This window comes from Musa acuminata, chromosome BXJ1-6 (genome assembly GCF_036884655.1).
Source record: "Musa acuminata AAA Group cultivar baxijiao chromosome BXJ1-6, Cavendish_Baxijiao_AAA, whole genome shotgun sequence".
NCBI classification, from domain to species: Eukaryota; Viridiplantae; Streptophyta; class Magnoliopsida; order Zingiberales; family Musaceae; genus Musa; species Musa acuminata.
In genome coordinates this window covers 44,136,355-44,156,408 of record NC_088332.1, presented here as the reverse complement: position 1 = coordinate 44,156,408, position 20,054 = coordinate 44,136,355, and the positions used below count along the sequence as shown (strand labels likewise).

Sequence of the window (20,054 nt, the reverse complement as noted above, 5' to 3'; positions counted from 1 at the left end):
CTTCATCTCTTCTCATGCAATAGCTTTGACTTGTGGTCTCCATATGAATAGTTGAGTGGTTCATGATAGAGAATTTATCATAATTGATATGCAATCGTTGTATATAACCTAAGTCATCATATATATATATATATATATATATAAAGAATGAGAAACACAAGTTTTTTATAACTTTCTTCTCTTCATTTACGAAAAGAAAGACGATCATAAATTATTTTTTTTCCCTTTATAAATTATATCATTCCTCCCATTCAAGTTATAAAAACATATCATAAATAAGGAAAAAGGAAAAGGACTTTCCTTTCTTTTCCACGGGATCCTGATGTATGTTTAATGGATGCTATTATTGATATTTTTATTATTTAATAAAGTTGTTTGTTTCTGTATCCCACTTATATTTATGTTTATGTATATTATAGTTGAATATAATAACATGATTATCTTGATAAGATAAATTACAAAGGTTATTATATACTATATTGGGAAAAACTAATTATATCGTGGTACATAGAAGATAGTATGACATTGATGATATACAATCGTTATGACTCATTAGACTTAATATAGTATTATTGTATTTATTGAACTTATTACCTTGTTTTAAAATTCACGTTATGTATAAAATGCTTTTCAAATTTTTTTAAAATTTAATTAGGTAAAATTATTTTTAAACAAATTTTATTTTATTTATTTTGATTTTGAATTTTTTTTATATCTTATCAATTAATAGGTCAAATGAGAAAATATTAGATTTTGTGACCCTTTATAATTGGATAAGATATATATAATATAACTATACAGTATTTCGCTCTTTTCCCTAACCATCAATATAGGTGATTCTATGAATGGATAGGAAGATAAGAGAAATAATCTAGTTTCAGTTTCATCTTTATAGATTGTAGTGATTTTGGATATAAAGACGATGTCTTATAAATCAAACAGAGATCTTCGTTTAGATAACATCAAAAGGTAAAGGCATGTATCGTAAATCAGATCTAATTATTTGATTTTAATACTGACATAAAATATTAATTCCGCATTTAATTCGACTTATTACAGATTTTATGCTTGCACTACTTTGATAAACAAGTTTGAGGCCTCAAGAATGGCTCCCCGCTTGGCTGCCGTGATCTAGGTTTTCCCAGCAAGAAACGAGGAGTCAAATCTTCTTCTGAGTTAATTTCAGATCGTGCAGATCCAAAGGACCATGATGTGATACGATCTAGAGCGCATATAGGAAGGAAGGAGAGATCCTATTTCATGGCTAACGGCAATCAGCAAACAAAAATTTCAAAGCGTACACCTAGCGCCTACATTTCAGATGTCAAAGGTTTGCTTTCTACTGGAGTCCTAGATGGATTATCTGTGACATACAAGAAGGATGAGGTCAGATATGATGCTGTTATCATCTGAAGAGAAGATATATTATCCGTTCTATTGCAATCTTCTGCTCTGTTTTTCACAAAAATAGTTGGCCATTTTTGCAGGGAAAGATTCATGGAATTATAAGCTTTGCTGGGTATCGGTGTGGTTGTTCCTCATGTAATTATAACAAAGTTAGTTGCTGCATTTTGTCATTCTTTTCATCAGAAACTATCAGCTGACTCTGATAATCTTATTATATATAGATTTAAAAAGCCACCTATTTGGCCACATAATCTCCTGTGAATGAATACCTGCTTCCTTCCATCTTCACTGCATTAAACCTGGGCATTTAGGCAGTCCGTAAGTTTAGACACCATTTTCAGCAGCCAGTTGACCTCTGTAGACACAACCAGCTGAAAATATTGTCAATATATAGTATTTTGCATTTGTGACTGGACTACAACACAGTTCTGTATCTTTATTGTACAATTTTACAGCTTATATTTCTCAAATATCCAACTTTATTATTTAGATATCATCTGACATTACAAATGGAGCATTCACTGACCCAACTGCCAGAATACCGCCCCCAATTAATTTTTAGTAGTTGCTTAGAAGCTTGTAAAGACTTACAGATTGTGAAGTGTGTGATTCTTTTGTTTTCTGAGACATGACACTAAAATTTAGGTACTTTCTGCTCTTGAGTTTGAGAAGCATGCTGGGGTGACTTCAAAAAACCAAAATGATCACATATTTTTGGACAATGGTATAAGTATATATAAGCTTGTGAGAAATCTGAAGAATAGACATATCAAGCTTGGTTCACTTGATAAAGTGATAGAAAAAGAGTTTCAAATTCAACCCAATAAGGAGCATTTTGAGAATTGGAAAGGTTAAATATTTCTTCAAACTTTTCCTGATTCCTCTTGTTGGTTAATCTCTATTATAGATACATGAGTTTAATTTTCTCATTTGTTTCTTGGTCTTAAGACTTGTGCACTTTGTTTTCAGCATCATTTCAAGTGAATATAAATCAGAAGGAAACAAACAAAGATGTGGATGAGACCCAACTTAATCATCTGGAAACTCGTACTGCAGATCACTCAGTTCAAGGGTGAGTTGCCATCATAACTCACTGGTAATTGTTTATCAAAAGAGTAATTCATTTAAAATGCGAAAGATACTGCTATGAAAATATATAATTAAGTTAAATTCAACTAATAATGTGTCTTTTCCTAGAAATGGACCCCCCTTTATCCTATGCATTTGAATATGTGACTTTTCTGTGTTTAGCATTTTATATCAGGTCAGGTTTGACCCTAAACACTACATGAAAAGAACATCAATCAATTTAATTTGTCTTAAGAACTCGGTGTAAAATAGAGATTGTTACAAAATCCATGTGGAAGTTTGACAATATCCAAACAATAAATATACAGTGAATTGTTGCCTGAAATATGGTTAACTACTACTCGTCTTGAGAATTCTATGTTGGTCATATTAAGCAAAATAATTAGTTGTTCTTTGTGATGTTCAAATTAAGTTACTTAACCAGTGGCAACATCCTCTAGTGGATCCTTTGAATAATGAGAACTGCAAAAAAGAGGAAATCTGAAATGCTTCTACTTAAGCAATATAGCTTTCACACTTGAGTGTCGTCTGCAACATGTTTGCAATATACTTAATTTATGGAACTTTATTGATTTATATGATGCTTGAGTGTTTGTTTTGTCCTATGTTCTTTAAATTGTTCTGATTAAATTTTTGAGCAGCTTGTTTGGGGTAGCTGTAAGAAGTGGCACGAATTCAGCTCGGGATGTCACTATGAAGTCGAGCTCTTCAAGACCACTGGAAGAATACTGCCATTCACTAGTTTCAAGTGTCACTCCAAGTTCCAAATACTTGTGGTCAACTGTAGAAGACAATGCTCATATAGGTTCAAATTTTATCAGCAATTTTAGATCACTAGGATCTACAGAAAACAGTGGTGATCTAACACCAAATGTTTGCATGAAGCCTAGCTTTCCAGTGCCACCCAGCAATGGAATTACTCATGTAGCTTCAAGTCTTAACGAAAATTCCATCTACCCACAGCTAGGTATGGTAGGCATCATTAATTCGGTTCTTCCTATGAAGACTAGTCCCTTAGGGCTTGCTAAAGAAATTTCTCATACAACCCCAAGATTCACTGTGGAATCTATTTTTTTAAGGCCAGCTGAATATGAGTTTGGATCAGATCCTATTATGACCATGGAAACTAGTTCCTTTCAGACAGTTATAGAAGCAAGTGCACATCTGGCATCAAATGTTGCTTCAAATGTTTGCTCCTCAAATTCAGGTTTAGAAGATCAAAATTATCCAGATCCAGTCATGGATGAGCTGCTCTCATTAACGCAACCTACTGATGTAGTTTCAGAGATCACTTTGAATCAAAGCTCATCAGGTCCAGCAAATGAAAATGATATTGATCCAACTCCAACTATCTTTACAGAACCTGGCTCATCAGTGCCTGCTGTTCAAGAAAGCGCTCATCTTTTCTCAGGTTTATCTTCAAGTCTTTGCAAAGATTCAGATCTCCCAGAACATGATGCATGTATTAAACAGTTACAGAGCTTATGCATCTTGGATGATCAATCACGGTTGGCAAAAAGGTCTATATAAATGTTATTGTAATTCATAGCTCATCATCACTTCATTTTACTGAGCTTTTAGAAAACTCATTGACGTGCAACTTTTAATAATTTGAAATTGGATATGTAAACACTTGCTTTTTTTTTTCTTAATACTTGTATTCTGTTTGCACTATTTAGGATGTTGACATTGCCAGATTTACCTTATTTGTCAAATTCCAATGGCAACCAGCTGAAACTTAATGTTACAGCTCAAGGTGGTTCAAAGCAAAGGTTTGTGATTTACTCTGATAGAGTGAATCTGCTTCCAGCATTGCTCATCAATTATGGCTTTCTTCATGTTACAAGTTTTTTTTTTTCCCTTTTTTTTTGTTTAGGGATTGCAGTTTGCACCAATTGATTTTCAAGGAAAATGGTCTTCCAAATGGATCTAAATTGGCTTACCGTGTAAAGGGAGAGGTAGTCCTTTTGTGTTTTTGTGTGTGCTTATGTGTTACTTGGTGAGCTAATTGACTTGTTGGAGATGATCATCCTTCTGCAATCATAAAAGGTCTTTTCCTTTGCAGAAAATAAAAACAGGTTATAAATTTCGAAATGGTTTAATATGTGATTGCTGCAATGTAGAGGTAAATTTGTCCATGTTGTATCATGCTGAAGCTTGCCGATTGAATGAAAAATCCTAATGTCATATTTTGTAATCAGATGAGCCCTTCACAGTTTGAAGTTCATGCTGGATTCCATAAAAGGCGCCAACCGTGAGTAAAGTCTGAATTTATTTCCTCTATTTTGGTTTATTACTTACTGAAAGACAAAGTAAAAAATCCAAATTATTTGGCCTAATAAATCTAAATTACATGGCCTAATATAATTTCTGTATCTATGCAGCTACCGCCATATATATACTTCTGACGGGATAACACTGCATGAATTATCGATTGCTCTGTTTAATAGTCGGAACTTGACTTCGAGCTGCAGTGAGATGTCATGCACAATTTGTGGAACTGGTGGAGAACTGGTCAGCTGTGATGGTTGCACTAAGTCCTTTCACACAGGTGAATTTAAAGAGGTTTTCTGAGAAATCTATGCCATTCATATCAATTAATTGTATAAATTACTATAAACCATGGCTAAAATTTTGAACATTTTCTATAATGTAATTTTCATTCTAATCAAATCTGCTTATTTGTTCAGTCCATGCTGGTTTCAACAATCATTTTCTGTCCTTTATGTAATGTAATCTCATACAAATTAAAACTTGTTGTTGGAATGTTTAGATCATTTTAGTAGAATGATTGTAAGATCTTAATACTTGTCAAGGAATGATGAAATATCCTGCAGCTTTGATGCCACTATCTGTTGCATGCTTATTTGTAAACCATTATCTTGCAACAAATGTACAGTTTGCTTGGAACTACAGAGTGTTCCTGACAGTGGATGGTACTGTTCCTGTTGCATGGATCTCAGAGTTAGATCTGGTTCTGCAATTCCATCTTCAGGTGCTATCAGATCATATAAGCTTCGGTCAAGACTTATACTTAAGGCTGAAACAGATCAACTTCTTTGTTGCACCCTCTGCAAGTATGCATCTTCATCTAGATTGACTTTCTTGACAATATTTCTGCTTTCATACAACAAGGTGGAGACTTGTGCACCTTGTGCAATATTACTGGTAAGACTCTAATTTTTTTCTTAACATGTGACATGCAGGGATAGCTCCTTCATTCTCAATGTTTTTGATGCAAAAACAATTATATTCTGTGCGCAAGTATGTCATGTGTTTTTCTTCTTTTCCTTATTTTGACATTATTGCTCATACCAATATCTGATGACTGCTTCTTCTAGTGTGAAAGAGAATACCATATCGGTTGCTTAAAGTATCATGGAGTTTGTGATCTAAAGGTGAAGGCAGACTTATTTTTGGCTATTTTAACATGAGAATTGAAGTTTGGTGGGTTGCACGGACATTCTTTTTGAATAATCTTTGCTACAGGAAGTCCCAATGGAGTGCAATTGGTTTTGCTGCGAAGATTGTGATGTAATCCATGCTTCTTTGCGAAAATTAGTCAATAATGGAGAAAATTTTGTGCCTTACTGGCTATTGAGTATGCTCAAGAGAAACAGTTCACTTGGAGAATTTGCTGATGACAGAGAAGCTGATATCCATTGGCAGATTTTAAGTGGAAAATATGTGAGAGATGATTTGCTGTTTCATAAGATCATTGGACTTTTTCATGTAAGTTGTATCTTTGCTTTGTTGGATAAAAAAATTCAGTTTTATCTGAAAACATGCTTTCTTGAAATCGGTAGATAGAGATTGTTTGTTTCTTTGTACATCCCTTAGTAGCTTTTGCCGCGAAGAATTTGGGATAAGAAGCCACTGGTTTATCTCTCAATATAAGTCAAACAACAGTAGTGTATCTAAGACTGAGGATTTTGGGGTAGACAATGGAGAATTATAGGAACGAAATTGTACTTTTGCTCTGTCAGATGAAGAAATTTAATTTTATCTTAAAACATGCCTGGTTCTTGAAATTGGTAGGTAGAAATTGTTTGATTATTTGTACATCCCTTAGTAGCTTTTGTCATGAAGAATTTGCCAATTTGTTATAAGAAACCACTGGTTTATCTCTCAATATAAGGCAAATAACATTAATGAATATAAAACCGAGGATTTTGGGTTCGACAATAGAGAATTATAGGGACAAGTTGCTTCCAACAGAAAGAAATTCAACCAGTTTATTTGTCTCAAAAGAAGTCATCCACGGTCTCAGTAAACAAAGTCACTATTTGCTTGAATAGAAGAGAGAAAACAGGAAATCTGGATACTTGGCCACTGGCCAGTGACACAACATAATTCGTTTAGCCAAAATCGAACATACAACAATATCTTCTAATAGCTAGCTGACAGCCTGTTTTCTAAAGCAGCTTGTTGGCCACAAAGTTACACTGATCTGATTACCGAAGAATTAAAACAAAAAAGTGTCTAGTCAGAAATGTATCTTTCTTGTATTGGTATTAATATGGAGCCTCTAATAAAAGAAACCTACATGGGGTTACTGTTCATAGTAGTACAGACACCATAGCATTTATGTTTGGATGTACCATGATGTAAACTTAACTTGCTTATAATTTTTTGGAAGCTGAATAGCACCTGGTATTAATACTCAACCATGATGGATCTGAGCATGGCACATATAGGACTCAAACTTGGATTAAATTAGCTTGAACCTGGGTAAAAGTCTTCCTATGGTAATGTTTAGATTGATTTTCCTTGGAAGTTGCTCTATCTTAACTTTTTTCTTTTGTGTTGGTTGTGTTATGTTCTACAATCTTTTATTGCATGTACGGGTAGCAAGAACTGACAATTCTCCGTCCTGACATGTTATGGAACATGGATTAAGGCTCAGATGTGGGCACACAGATTATAAAAATCTCAAACTATACGATGAAATACAACACAGATATATCAATAGAACTTCTGTTTTAATTTATTTGGTATTTAAAGCAAACCTTAACACCAACCTGTGGTGTAAGAAAATATGTAGTTATGAGACTGGAGAGCTCTGTTAAGACCCTGAGATACTTATACTCTTTGCCATCATTGTGATCTTTTATGCTATCTCCCCGAAAGAGTGGCAAGAAATGGTATGATGTGGAAGCTGACAACAATTCAGAGAGCACCAAAATTGTTTCACTTCTGCTACATTGTTATTCACTATATGACAGTGGATAGGAAACCTTCTTATTTTTCAGAAATGTAGTGTTTGTTGGACAGTATTGAATGTCCTGCTACTAGATAGACATATTCCATTATGAACTGATTTTGCCAAAGGGCTAAAACTTAAGGTGACATACTTTCACCTGAGTCATTTATTGCCCATAAAATTGTAGAGCACAGGATTAAATTCAAAGTCAACTATGAGATTAAGGATAAGGTTGGTGAAAAAGAAGACTGACTACCCTGAGAAAACCAACTCCTTGAAATCTCACCAATCCAAATACCAAGGACTTCAAGTGCCCTTCTGTATGAACTATATCCAAACATTTGTAAGCCCGTGAGTTATATTGAAAGACTGAAATCTTAGTCACACGAAAGAGAAATTGGTTTCCAGAATTTCAAGTCAACATATTGGCCATCAGGAAGACATCTAGACCAATTTGGTTTCTTTCTTTCCATAATATAGTAAATTGAGTTTCCTTGCTAGTATTTGGTAGTTGGATTTAACAGTTAGCATGCATGCATACATATATATGCTTTAGTATGACATGCAGGCAATATTTGGGTTTTAGCAACTTTTCAATTTGATCAGTTCTTTGACAACAGGAAGCATTTGATCCTATAGTTGAAGGAGGCCAGGACTTACTATCTGCTATGGTTCACGCGTGAGTTCTTGCTCTCTCTATTCTTTGATGTCATGTGTATCACCCATTTAGTTACTGTTTTATTATGTATACTCTTTGCTTTGGGGTATTTGATCATTTGATGTAAATATGCTTGAGTTTTTGCAGTGAAGATGTGGCAGGCAAACTGCTCGGAGGAGTATATTGTACAATCATAACTGTAAAGTAATATACCTTGCTCATCTAGTAATCTCTTTCTTTTATCTTTGACTTTACCTTTTTATATTTGTGTAGTTATTGAACTTTGGTTTTTGACTCTCATTCTGTGAAATTGCCTGCTCTGCTGCAAAATCTACCTGAAAACCGGCAATTGCCTTTTTCTTATAATGGTTGAACTTTTTCTTATATTTGTGTAGTTATTGAACTTTGGTTGCAGAGAATACCTACCGGCAATTGCCTTTTTCTTATAATGGTCTCAGTCTTACTTCATGTTTGTTACCACCAAAGCTTCTGTCAGCAATTAATCATTACTTTTGGTAAATTTCAGGTCAGTCATCATATCAGCTGGTCTTTTTAGGGTATTCGGTCGGAATGTTGCAGAACTTCCATTGGTAGTCACCCATGAAAAATACCGAGGAAAGGTGAGAAATTATATCCTGCATTTAAACTTTGGCTCAGTTGAAGCTTGAGATCTGCCCAAAGGTCTTGCAAATGTTTAAGCTTGTTTCTGCTAGAAATTATATCCTACATTAAGGGACAAACAGGAGAAAATAGCTTGTTGGACTTAAATAGTTTTTTTTATCTAAAAGATGTTGAATTGAATTTTTTTTCAGATTTATTAGAAAGGTCCCTTGTAATACAAAAGAGTGGATGACCAATAACTGAGTCGTCTCCAAGAACATATTACTGTATGAATTAATTATTAACAAGAAATATGGATTCTCTTAGAGGCCTATTGTTAGAGACAAAGCTAAATATTTTGTAAATGATACCTGACCGAAGCTTATTAGCAACTTTCTAACCAACAACGGGAACTGAAGCATCACTCACCTTTTCTCCAAAACCTTTTTTGGAGTAGCTAAATGCAAGTCTTCCTAAAAACTGATTACAACTTAGATCTTCAAAACACAGGAACATTAAATATTTTGATTTGAGTTTGGTCTCACTATGGAGCCATGAAATTTGAATTATCACTTTCGGTAGTGGGACTTTAGAGACATTAACTAGTAGTTCAAAAATCCTGGCTACTTCTTGTGACCTGTAAGCGTTTGGCTGGCAAAACCAATTACTAAATTATGTCATCCTGAAGTATAATTCTTCCGCATGAGGCTATTGAGAGTGAGTGATAAAATGATCATTTTTTAGGAGTTTGAGCATATATTTTCATGATAGTGGTCAACATAACCCCTTCCTTTTACATGTGGAGCAGGGATACTTTCGAGTTCTATTTTCCCTAGTTGAGCGAGTACTGTATCATTTGGAAGTCGATCACCTGATAGTTCCTGCCAGCAAGGAAGTCCAGTCTCTATGGAAGGACAAGCTTGGGTTCGTAGAAATGGCAGAGGAAAGGGTGAGCACATCTTCTCTTTGCTCTGGAATTGCCAAAAAGATCTTGATGATCCATCGTTTTAGATTGTTTTAGTGGGATTATTCGGATTGATGGATGGATCGTCGACACATTGTAACGTGGAAATCTTTGTATTGACACAGTTGCAGGCGCATCTAAAGGATTATCCACTGGTGATGTTCGAAACGACAACCATGCTGGAGAAGGCAGTTCCTCGTTCCTTTTGACGAGTGGAAGTGATCTCGGTTTTCTTACAAACAGCGGCCATGATAATGAACGAAACCTGGGTGAGCCAAGCATGCATGCAAGCATTCGTGGTGCAATATGATGAGAGATTGTTTACTTGCATTTTTCATATTTTATAGTTCACCTTAATGCAACATTCAATACATTTATTTATTAGTTAAATCTCTGAAAGAAACGATTGACTTGTTTTTAACACTGCTGATCGAAAGACAATCTAATTGTTTTTTCTCATCAGAAATTGGTATATTGCATGTCTGCATTCCATCAGAATATATGAAGCTAAACATAGAAGCAGCAAGTTTTGAAGGGAAAACTTGAATAGCTCTACCACCCACCCATCCATAGTGTTATGTTAACATTAATAAGACACTAGAGTTTAATTTGAGCTTAATTTGACATAATCAAACAAAACATTTAGAGTGACTGATGCCTTAACTTTTGAAAGTATATTTATATTTTTAATGTATAATTTGGAGAAATGAGTTTGAGTGAATGTGCAGTTATTGTGAAATACTTCGAATGTTTGGTAAACAATAAATGAAAAATATATCTTAAATATTCATTGAGCTAAGTATTATTTGGTAAAAAATATATTTTAAAAGTTCATTCGATCTTTTACGATAAATTTACCCTTATAATATTTATTCAAAGAGTACATATTTTTATTTAAATCAATACGAAAATAAATAAATGTATGTATGAAATCTTATAAAAAATTTGTATTATTCAATTAAATATAAAATATTTTTAAAAAATAAATAAATAAATAAATAGTTTTTTTTATATAAAATATAAATCATATTAATTTCTCACCGAATTCATTTATCAATCTTATAATTTTAGATAAAGTCATAGGATAGGATATTTTTAGAACTTAAAAAATTATATTAGCTAACATTTTGTATTGAGTTGACAATAAAAATTGAATATGATAGCTACGCATAAACATCTTGATTACATTATCAAAATCTAATTATACACGTTCGATGCATATGAATACGGACGTATGTGTTCGTCCGCGAGATGGGTTCTCCCTAGCCGTAATTGACGATCAAATTTGACATTAATAGGAATAAGAGTCGTAGTAAAATATTCGAGACTAAACATCATATATCCCAAAAAAAGAACAAAAAAGATCTATGCTGCTTGATTCCTCGCATATGCAATGGTGCATGCATTCTGCTCATGCAAGCAAATATCATATCAGATTAAACGGGTAAACAACAGCCCATCACCTCAATTATTACTTACAGCATAATGACTGATTAATGATGAGCATGGTTTATCCGGAAAGCTTAATTTTACTCTGGAAATGTAGAACGAACTGCCTACATCGCATCAACCCATTCAGCACGGCGACATAATACAGAGAAGAACATCTATAATGGTAACATTTCCCAAAAACAATGATACGATTTGATCTGAGACAAATTTATTCGGGAGATGGAGAAGCATTAATTTATAGTGCTCGACCAAAGAAATGGCAACGATACAAACCAAAGAAGCATTCCTCTTCAAATTTCTTATATTCCACAAAAATAATATAAACAATACACAAAAAAATACTGCCACCATTTGTTTATAAAAAAAACCTTGTAAAAATACCTTACTAAATATTCTTTATTATTTTTTAACTTTGAAATAAGGGCTCAGATTATAAATTTTTTTTGTGGCTTCTAATATATTTTTTTTTGTATTTTTATCATATAATTATTTGGTAATTTAGTTCATTTTTATTGTATAAATTCTTATCGAATTAAATTAAATCAGATCGGGAAGGAATCAGAGGAATAAATCAGGGGGAAAACTAAAGAAAAAGTATTATGGGAAAAAAATACTTTAGGAGAAAAGTCAAAATTAGTGGTTTTAGAATACCATAAATTATGGAGGGTTATATATATATATATATATATATATATATATATATATATATATATATATGTGTGTGTGTGTGTGTGTGTGTGTGTAATTTGATTACATATGTATAGTAGGGTTTTGTTACATGCATTTAACGGTTGGATGCCGGACCAAACGGCCAACTAACGGCGTCAGTGATGGTTTCCGCTTCAATTCAAACCCAACCCATATAATTTAATGCCCAAACTTTTGGTCGATCAACTCCTCATTTCATCTCTCCCACTTCGCCCGAGGTTCCCTCCTATCCCCGTCGCTGCTGGAATCCTCTCTCCTTCTCTCCAAAATGCCTTTTTGACAGCAGAATCTCGCAAAAACCCAGAGATTTAGTGCGGAACAATCACTCGGGGTCGGCGAGAGCGCGACACCGAGTTCTCTCTTTTTCTCTTTATTCATATTTTTAGGCGTGATTGCAGCCGGCTAACGATCCATCGGTCTTTGGAACTCGTGGATCGCTCTCGATGTCGCATCGCCGGCGGTATTCTGGTACGTTGTTCCTCTGTCCTTTCCTCCGCTTCTTCTTCTTTCTGGTGCCGGCGCTGTTTTGGTCTTGCTTGATGATCGCTCTCGATGTTTCGGTTTCTTTGGCTGATTAGAGCTGGCGATCGGGGACCTTAGGCTTTTATTTTATCTTTGCGAAGTTGATGTCCGATCCTACTTAGGGTTCTTACTCGAGCAACTTTGGCTGAGATGCTAAAGATTTTGGAATCTCGATATCCCAGGTGGAGAGGAGATGGATGGCTCCCGGAAGAAAGGGAGATATGTCGCGGTGTCGCCCACACGCTCTCCGGGATCCACTGATAAGTACGGGAGAGGGCTGTTGGTTGATGGGAATGGGAACTCGAGCAGCAATAATTCAAGCAGCAAGCTTAATAAGGACAAAGGGGTTAATATCCAGGTCATTCTCAGATGCAGGTAAACCAATTGGGCGCCAAAGATTTGGGGGCTCCTGGCTCATCTTTTCAGGGTTTGCTTCACCAATTCTATTGCTCGAACTATTTCAGACCATTAAGCGATGATGAGAAGAGGATGAACACCCCGGTGGTCATATTCTGCAATGAACACCGTCGAGAAGTTACAGCTGCTCATAGTACTTCCAACAAACAGATAGACAGAACCTTTACTTTTGATAAGGTCTTCATACCTCTGGATTCAATATTCTGCCAGTGCACCCTATTTTTTTCTTTCACTTATAGACGCATTAGATTTATCATCAGTTTGATAACTATATATAGGTTTTCGGGCCAACTTCCATGCAAAAGGATTTGTTTGACCAAGCTATTGTTCCCATAGTCAACGAGGTTCTGGAGGGCTACAACTGCACTATCTTTGCCTATGGGCAGACGGGCACAGGTAAAACCTACTCGATGGAAGGTGGAGGAAGAAAACTTAAGGTAATAATTTTTCCCTCTATAATACATTGAACAAAATGTTTCAGCTACTTTACTTTTTCTCTTGTCTCTAAATCATATAGCGATTATTTGTAGAATGGAGAATTACCAAGCGATGCTGGTGTTATCCCAAGGGCAGTGCAGCGTATCTTTCACACGCTTGAGGCACAAAGTGCTGAGTACAGCATGAAAGTCACATTTCTTGAGCTATATAACGAGGAGATAACTGATCTTTTGGTGCCGGATGAATCAAAATTTTCTGATGACAAGACCAAGAAATCTATAGCTCTCATGGAAGATGGAAAGGGAGGCATCTTTATGAGAGGACTTGAAGAGGAGGCAGTGTATACTGCTGGTGAAATATACAAAATCTTGGACAAAGGGTCTGCAAAAAGGCATACTGCCGAGACTTTACTCAACAAGCAAAGCAGCAGATCTCACTCCATATTTTCCATTACAGTTCACATTAAGGAATGCACTCCTGAGGGAGAGGAGATGATTAAGTGTGGAAAGCTTAACCTCGTGGATCTTGCTGGTTCAGAGAATATATCACGATCTGGTGCTAGAGATGTGAGTATAAGTTTAGTGTTTATCAAGTAGAGTTAGGTCGTTTGTATTTATTAGAAAATGTGACTACTTGCATTCTGTTCCCGTGATTTTCCGTTAAGAATTGTTGGATGACTGTTGAATATTTATCATTGCAGGGAAGAGCAAGAGAAGCCGGGGAGATAAATAAAAGTTTGCTCACACTTGGACGTGTTATTAATACTCTCGTTGATCATTCTGGCCATATTCCATATAGGTGTCACTGAAAATTCTCATCTTGTTTCCTTATCCTTTCTAGCATGTTTGCATCTATTTTTGGCTGAGTATTGACCTTTTTCATTTCAGAGACAGCAAATTGACAAGGTTGCTAAGAGATTCCTTGGGTGGAAGGACTAAAACATGTATTATTGCCAATATATCACCTTCTGCCCTCTGTTTGGACGAGACACTGAGCACCTTAGATTATGCACACCGTGCAAAGAATATAAAAAATAAGCCCGAGGTCATTAACATTTTTCAGTTTCTTTGTTGCTAAATTAAAATAATTTTCAGATGGACTAATCAAATTTATAATAGTACAGGTCAATCAGAAGATGATGAAATCTGCAATGATCAAGGAATTGTACACAGAAATTGACCGCCTTAAACAAGGTAATCGCTTGATTTTCTGTCAGTCATTTTGTGCAATTTTACATAGCTAGCAAACTGGAGTCCACATCTTCGAGCATTATGTCAGCATTTTAGTTGAGGTATCTGTTAATTATCTTTTTGCTGCTTTGATGCATCATATGGTTACTATGATGGCCTGATCGTCAAAATAATCACCAAGCATTATTGTTAAGTCTCGCATCCTCTATGATTAGACACTGAACTTTCGTTTTGGTTTTTAAATAAGAATATAGTTTGATACTTCAACTATTAGTTAGATGAATCATATGGTCTCGTTCAGGATATTTAGTTTTCAGATATGTTACATTATTTATTTTATCAATTTCAGAGGTATTTGCTGCGAGAGAGAAGAATGGCATATATATTCCACTCAATAGGTTTTTAATTGAAGAAGCTGAGAAGAAGGTCAGTTTATGATAATTCACATTGGTTCTCTCTTATTTTATGTGTGCCTTTATGGTCATTTTTATTTCATGTTCGTTTCTTATCATTCCATTTAATAATTGTTTTCATTCAGGCCATGGCTGAGAAAATAGAAAAAATGGAACTTTATTTGGATTTGAAGGATAAGGTGCATTTAATAACTTTATAATATGGTACCCTATTATATGGAAGGCTAAATCTGACACTAGTCTCTGACAGCAACTAGTTGCGCTTCAAGATCTTTACAATTGTCAAAAACTACTCAGTGCTGATTTAAGTGACAAACTAGAAAGAACACAGGTAAGTGTCTCTGTTACTTTTGCATTTACAGGCAATTCTCGAATTGTTTCTGGCAAGAGATCAATATTAGTGTGAATTTGCTGCAGAAAAAGCTGGTGGATGCTGAGCATGCTTTACTGGACCTAGAAGAAAGATACAGAAAAGCAAATTCTACAATAAAATTTAAGGAATTTCTGATATCTGCTCTACTCAAGTCCGGTAAGATAATTTATTATACTTGGGAGTTCTATACATGGATGGCAGATGCTATATCAAATTAGAATATCCTCTTGTTTTACCAGGCAGAATTGTTGTCACGCTCATTTGTTCATTTCTATGCTATTATATGAGTATATCTTGCTCTTAACGTCTTTAACATGATGGTCATGTAACATCACGTAAATTAGTCATGTTTTACATAATTTTAGGCACTCATACACTCTGGTCTAGAAACCACCACATCTTGCTTTTCCGATCATTTTGTTTTACAGTGTAGTGTTTGATGCCTTTGATTGGAAATGTTGCTAACAGAGAAGGCACTTGTTGAGCATGCTTATGAGCTTAGATCAGAACTAGAAAATGTGGCTGCATACGTTTCAAGCTTGTTTTCTAAAATAGGTTGGTACCTTTTTCTCCCTTTAACTTTTGATCTTCTAGATCGTGGTGCCATAATTCTGGTAAGATGAAATTTCAATTACAAATAATATAACATCTGAATTTTGCATACAGAGCACAAAGGTAAAATAGAGGAAGAAAACAGAAAGCTTGTCCAAAAGTTCCGGTCTCAATTAACTCAAGAGCTGGACCACTTGCATAGAATTGTCTCAGCTTCATTGATGCGACAGGAGACCCAGCTGAAAGAAATGGAAGAGGACATGGAATCATTTATACCTACAAAGGCCAAGGTATAATGATGCTAGATTAGATTATCTCCATTTCGTTTGTTTATCAGTATCCTCTTACATTTATGCTTGCAGAAGAAACTAGTTCAATTGTGAAGGTGCACCACACCTTAAGCAATGTTGTATTTTAACATTTTTTTTATGCACAGGCCACTGAAGAAATCAGAATGCACGTTGAAAGACTGAAAGCTAAGTGTGGTTCTGGGATCAGAGATTTGGATGCTTTAGCCGGTGAACTTGACAAGAATTCAGAATATACCTTTGGAAGATTGAATTCCCAAGTGTTGAAGCACTCTACTGCCCTTGAAAATGTGAGTAAATTATTTTCTGTGGCCATGTAAACCTCTATGAAGTATCCATCATAATAGTTTTAATATATGTATTCTTCTGGTTAGCCAGTGCTTCAAAGGAATAGCTTCGGAGGCTGATCAACATTTAAATGAACTTCAAGTAGGTCTGTCTAAACAAGAAGACAAGTTAGCTGCATTTGCACAACAGCAGCATGAAGTAGGTTACTATTAGAATTTTAGACGTTCAGAAGTTGACAAATTCTTCATGCTGATGACTATTGTATAACAATGGTTTTCTTCTTTTGCACAACAACAGGGACATCTTAGAGCTATTGAATCTATGAGGTCCATATCTAAGATAACTTCTAGTCTTTTTGAAACCTTGGATATTCATGCATCCAAATTAACCAAGATCTTGGGAGAATCACTAACCATACAATACCAACAACTGCATGATGTTGAGAAGAAGTTCGAGGTAACTCCATGTTCCTCGGGTGTTAAAAGTAGTCAGCAGTAGTTCATCTTATACTCCATTTATTGATCCATTGCCTCTTCCTGTAGGAATGTGTTGTTAATGAAGAAAGACAATTATTGGAAGAAGTGGCAGCCATGTTAGCTAGTTCAAGTGCAAGGAAGAAGAAGTTGGTAACGAAAACTACTTTTGACAGATGTGAAATACATATATCTCTTCTCTATACCTGCACAAGCTATGTGTGAAACTGTACTACTTTATGTTCATTGTTCATTTCCTTTTGCCAATGTCTTCTAATTGCAAACTTCGTATTAACAATGTTTTCTATTGTTCAAATGTAGTAGCAAATGATTTCATTTTTAACATTAATATTAATATCTGAAATCATCTTAATTTCAATGGCAAGAATATTGGAGAAAGATTAAAACTGGCTTAAAGCACTTTTAAATGCATCCTATCCAGTATCTAATTGCTTAGACATGGCATTATCTTTTAGGAGTCTTTCTATTCACTGTTATGAATTTGTTAATGGATGCCAAAAACTCATTGTTTGAAATAGGGTTGAAACAGAGACAATAGAAGTTTGACATCTGTTTGTGTTCTTTTAGGTTCAAACCGCAGTTGATAGTCTCCGAGCTAGTGCTGTTGACAGAACGAGTAATCTACAAAAGGAAATGTCAACTGCTTCCGATTTTACTTGTCGTATAAAAGGACAATGGAAAGCATACATGGAAGAAACTGAAAATCACTATATTGAGGATACTGCAGCAGTTGAAAGTAGCAGAAATGACATAGAAGAAGGTTTAAAAAGTTGGTAAGTCAGAATGGATAATTGCCATGAGAATTTCTATACTGCATTGTGCTGTACTCCTTTTTTTATTAATCGCTGTAGTTAGCCTAATTCTTTATTGAATTTTCTTTTTTCTCTATAACAATTTGCAGCATGGCAAAGGCTAGAATGGGTACACAACAATGGAGAAATGCTCAAAATTCCCTGCTGATTCTTGGTAAAGGGAATGAAGCATCAGCAGATTCAATTGTCAGGTGATTGAAGCAAAAGATCTAATGATTTTCCAGTTGTTTTATGGCTAAAGTATTTGTCTTACAAACTATTTGTGAACCCGTGCAGGAACGGATTGGATGCCAACCAGCATCTGCGTGCCAAATTATCTTCTGCTGTTTCATCAACCCTTGAAGATGTCAATACTTCAAACAAGGATATTTTATCGTGCATCGACTGTAAGATGTTCCCGCATATTGCTTCCCATTTGACAATGTATAAGAATCAATATCTAATGACATTTATATCATCCAACTTTTCCAGCTTCACTAAAACTCGACCAAGATGCATGTGCAAACCTAGACAGCGTGCTCGTTCCATGCCATGGGGAACTAAGAGAATTGAAAAATGGTCATTACCACAAAATTGTGGAGATCACAGACATTGCAGAAAAATATCTTGAAGAAGAATATACAGTAAGTATTATATGAATGGACAAAATGGAGGTATTTATTTCATCTTCATGTTCATCAACTTACTGCATAACAAATTGAGCAGGTTGACGGACCATCTTGTTCCACCCCAAAGAAACGATCGATCAGTCTGCCAAGCATAGCATCGATCGAGGAACTACGGACTCCGGACTTTGAGGAACTATTGAAGTCATACAGGGATTCAATGTCTGCTTCGAAGCAGGCGAACGGTGATGCAAAACATTTATCTGGTTCGTATGAGTCTCAGTTTCAGTCTTTGAGAGATTCAAGGATTCCACTAACGGCCATCAATTAATTAGGGCAAATAACGTAGTAGTTAGTTCTCAGCTTATACCTGCATGTACAGAGCATAAGAAGGGAGTAAAGCATATTTCATTCTTTCCAGCTTCGTTAGAGTTTCATTCATATCACCCAAGCTGGGTTTTCCAGCAGTGAAGCTCTATTCCATGGCTGTATATGTACATATAGTTTCCCTTTTTCTACAGAATAAATGGTGAGGATGGGATACGATCTTACTATCAATCTTCAAAGATTTTATACGCTCTTCTCGGATCAAGTATTTTGGGTGTAAAATTATATGTCATCATCAGATTAAATATTTTTTATAAAATTTATAGGATGAGGATGTGAAATATATATATATATATCTCATCCCCAGATTAAGTATTTTGGGTGTAAAATTTATATCATCATCAGATTAAATATTTTTAAACCCTTTAGTTTTTAAATAAGTGGATGTGATACATTACTGACAATTAATATTTTAGATGAAAAAGATAAAAGGACTACTGTACCTTGTATATATATGTATATGATTTATTCATTTTATAGCATGCATATCTTTTTTGTTTTCTCATTATTTTTCAGATTGTTTATGTTACTGATTTATCTATGCAGTCTGTGAGATTGTTATTGTGACTATCGTGCAGTATTCGTTGAAACAAATCGTTATGTCAGATGTTATTGTGACTATCGTGCAGTATTCGTTGAAACAAATTTAACGAGCACGGGAGAGAAGCGTCAGGAAGCATCGGGTGGTGGACCGGAATACCTGAGGAAAAGGAGACACGTGACACGTGAGGAAGATGGAGAACGCATGCCGGATGTTGGACCCGAATACCTGCAAACGTGTCTTTTGTAAACGTTTTGCAAAACAAATCTTATTTTTGTTTCAAGAATATCTTTTCCACAATATTTTAAAATCATGGCTAGACATTGCTTTTATTTTTTTTTCATTTTATTTTATTTTTACAGAAATAATATAATAGATGATGAAACGAGATTTCATCGTAACAATTGAATTATTTGACATCTTCATCTAAAATTCTTGTGCGAGTAATATTTGTCAAAAGATCTTTATTTATATGATAGATACCTAAAAGTTACATCTTTATATATATATATATATATACCTAAAATTCTAATAATATCTTTTTTTTACTTAATGCTTGAAATAATCTTGATTTGACAATCAATCATCAATCCTTTGTCAATATATAGATTAATGGATCCAAGAGACTATATT

The 20,054-nt window shown here is 34.8% G+C and overlaps 2 protein-coding genes across 4 annotated transcripts; both read left to right on the top strand.

Annotated features, from left to right (window-relative positions):
* The first annotated feature begins 1,065 nt into the window (after nucleotides 1–1,065).
* On the top strand, nucleotides 1,066–10,344 carry LOC103989750 (uncharacterized). Of its 2 annotated transcripts, none has more exons than XM_009408699.3 (19): nucleotides 1,066–1,386; nucleotides 1,488–1,556; nucleotides 2,053–2,257; nucleotides 2,377–2,479; nucleotides 3,138–4,016; nucleotides 4,176–4,268; nucleotides 4,373–4,454; nucleotides 4,562–4,621; nucleotides 4,698–4,750; nucleotides 4,881–5,047; nucleotides 5,492–5,573; nucleotides 5,703–5,760; nucleotides 5,838–5,894; nucleotides 5,986–6,228; nucleotides 8,320–8,378; nucleotides 8,505–8,561; nucleotides 8,884–8,977; nucleotides 9,766–9,906; nucleotides 10,047–10,344. In XM_009408699.3, exons 1-19 carry the CDS (start codon nucleotides 1,261–1,263, stop codon nucleotides 10,128–10,130), a joined length of 2,712 nt encoding a protein of 903 aa, XP_009406974.2. In that variant the 5' UTR covers nucleotides 1,066–1,260; the 3' UTR covers nucleotides 10,131–10,344. The 2 variants fall into 2 exon arrangements, with proteins under 2 accessions (XP_009406974.2, XP_009406972.2); XM_009408697.3 differs by having other exon boundaries at nucleotides 5,396–5,573.
* Nucleotides 10,345–12,289: 1,945 nt separating this feature from the next.
* Nucleotides 12,290–19,742, top strand: LOC103989749 (kinesin-like protein KIN-5A). 2 transcript variants are annotated; one of them, XM_065189297.1, is made up of 24 exons: nucleotides 12,290–12,549; nucleotides 12,786–12,978; nucleotides 13,068–13,197; nucleotides 13,299–13,457; nucleotides 13,551–14,024; nucleotides 14,159–14,256; nucleotides 14,346–14,502; nucleotides 14,582–14,651; nucleotides 14,998–15,074; nucleotides 15,187–15,240; nucleotides 15,312–15,392; nucleotides 15,479–15,590; nucleotides 15,903–15,989; nucleotides 16,101–16,276; nucleotides 16,423–16,584; nucleotides 16,673–16,780; nucleotides 16,880–17,038; nucleotides 17,125–17,208; nucleotides 17,644–17,849; nucleotides 17,978–18,079; nucleotides 18,165–18,274; nucleotides 18,360–18,511; nucleotides 18,594–18,759; nucleotides 19,510–19,742. In XM_065189297.1, exons 1-24 carry the CDS (start codon nucleotides 12,525–12,527, stop codon nucleotides 19,668–19,670), a joined length of 3,303 nt encoding a protein of 1,100 aa, XP_065045369.1. In that variant the 5' UTR covers nucleotides 12,290–12,524; the 3' UTR covers nucleotides 19,671–19,742. The 2 variants fall into 2 exon arrangements, with proteins under 2 accessions (XP_065045369.1, XP_009406971.2); XM_009408696.3 differs by lacking the exon at nucleotides 19,510–19,742 and having other exon boundaries at nucleotides 18,594–19,044.
* Nucleotides 19,743–20,054: the final 312 nt, after the last annotated feature.

Coding starts and splice junctions, on each gene's coding strand:
- LOC103989750 (XM_009408697.3), top strand. CDS start 1,261: ATGGCTAACGGCAATCAGCAAACAAAAATTTCAAAGCGTACACCTAGC. Junction 4,622..4,697: donor GTGATTGCTGCAATGTAGAG/GTAAATTTGTCC, acceptor TTTTGTAATCAG/ATGAGCCCTTCACAGTTTGA. Junction 6,229..8,319: donor AGATCATTGGACTTTTTCAT/GTAAGTTGTATC, acceptor CTTTGACAACAG/GAAGCATTTGATCCTATAGT.
- LOC103989749 (XM_065189297.1), top strand. CDS start 12,525: ATGTCGCATCGCCGGCGGTATTCTG. Junction 15,591..15,902: donor ATCTGCTCTACTCAAGTCCG/GTAAGATAATTT, acceptor TGTTGCTAACAG/AGAAGGCACTTGTTGAGCAT. Junction 16,585..16,672: donor ACTCTACTGCCCTTGAAAAT/GTGAGTAAATTA, acceptor CTGGTTAGCCAG/TGCTTCAAAGGAATAGCTTC.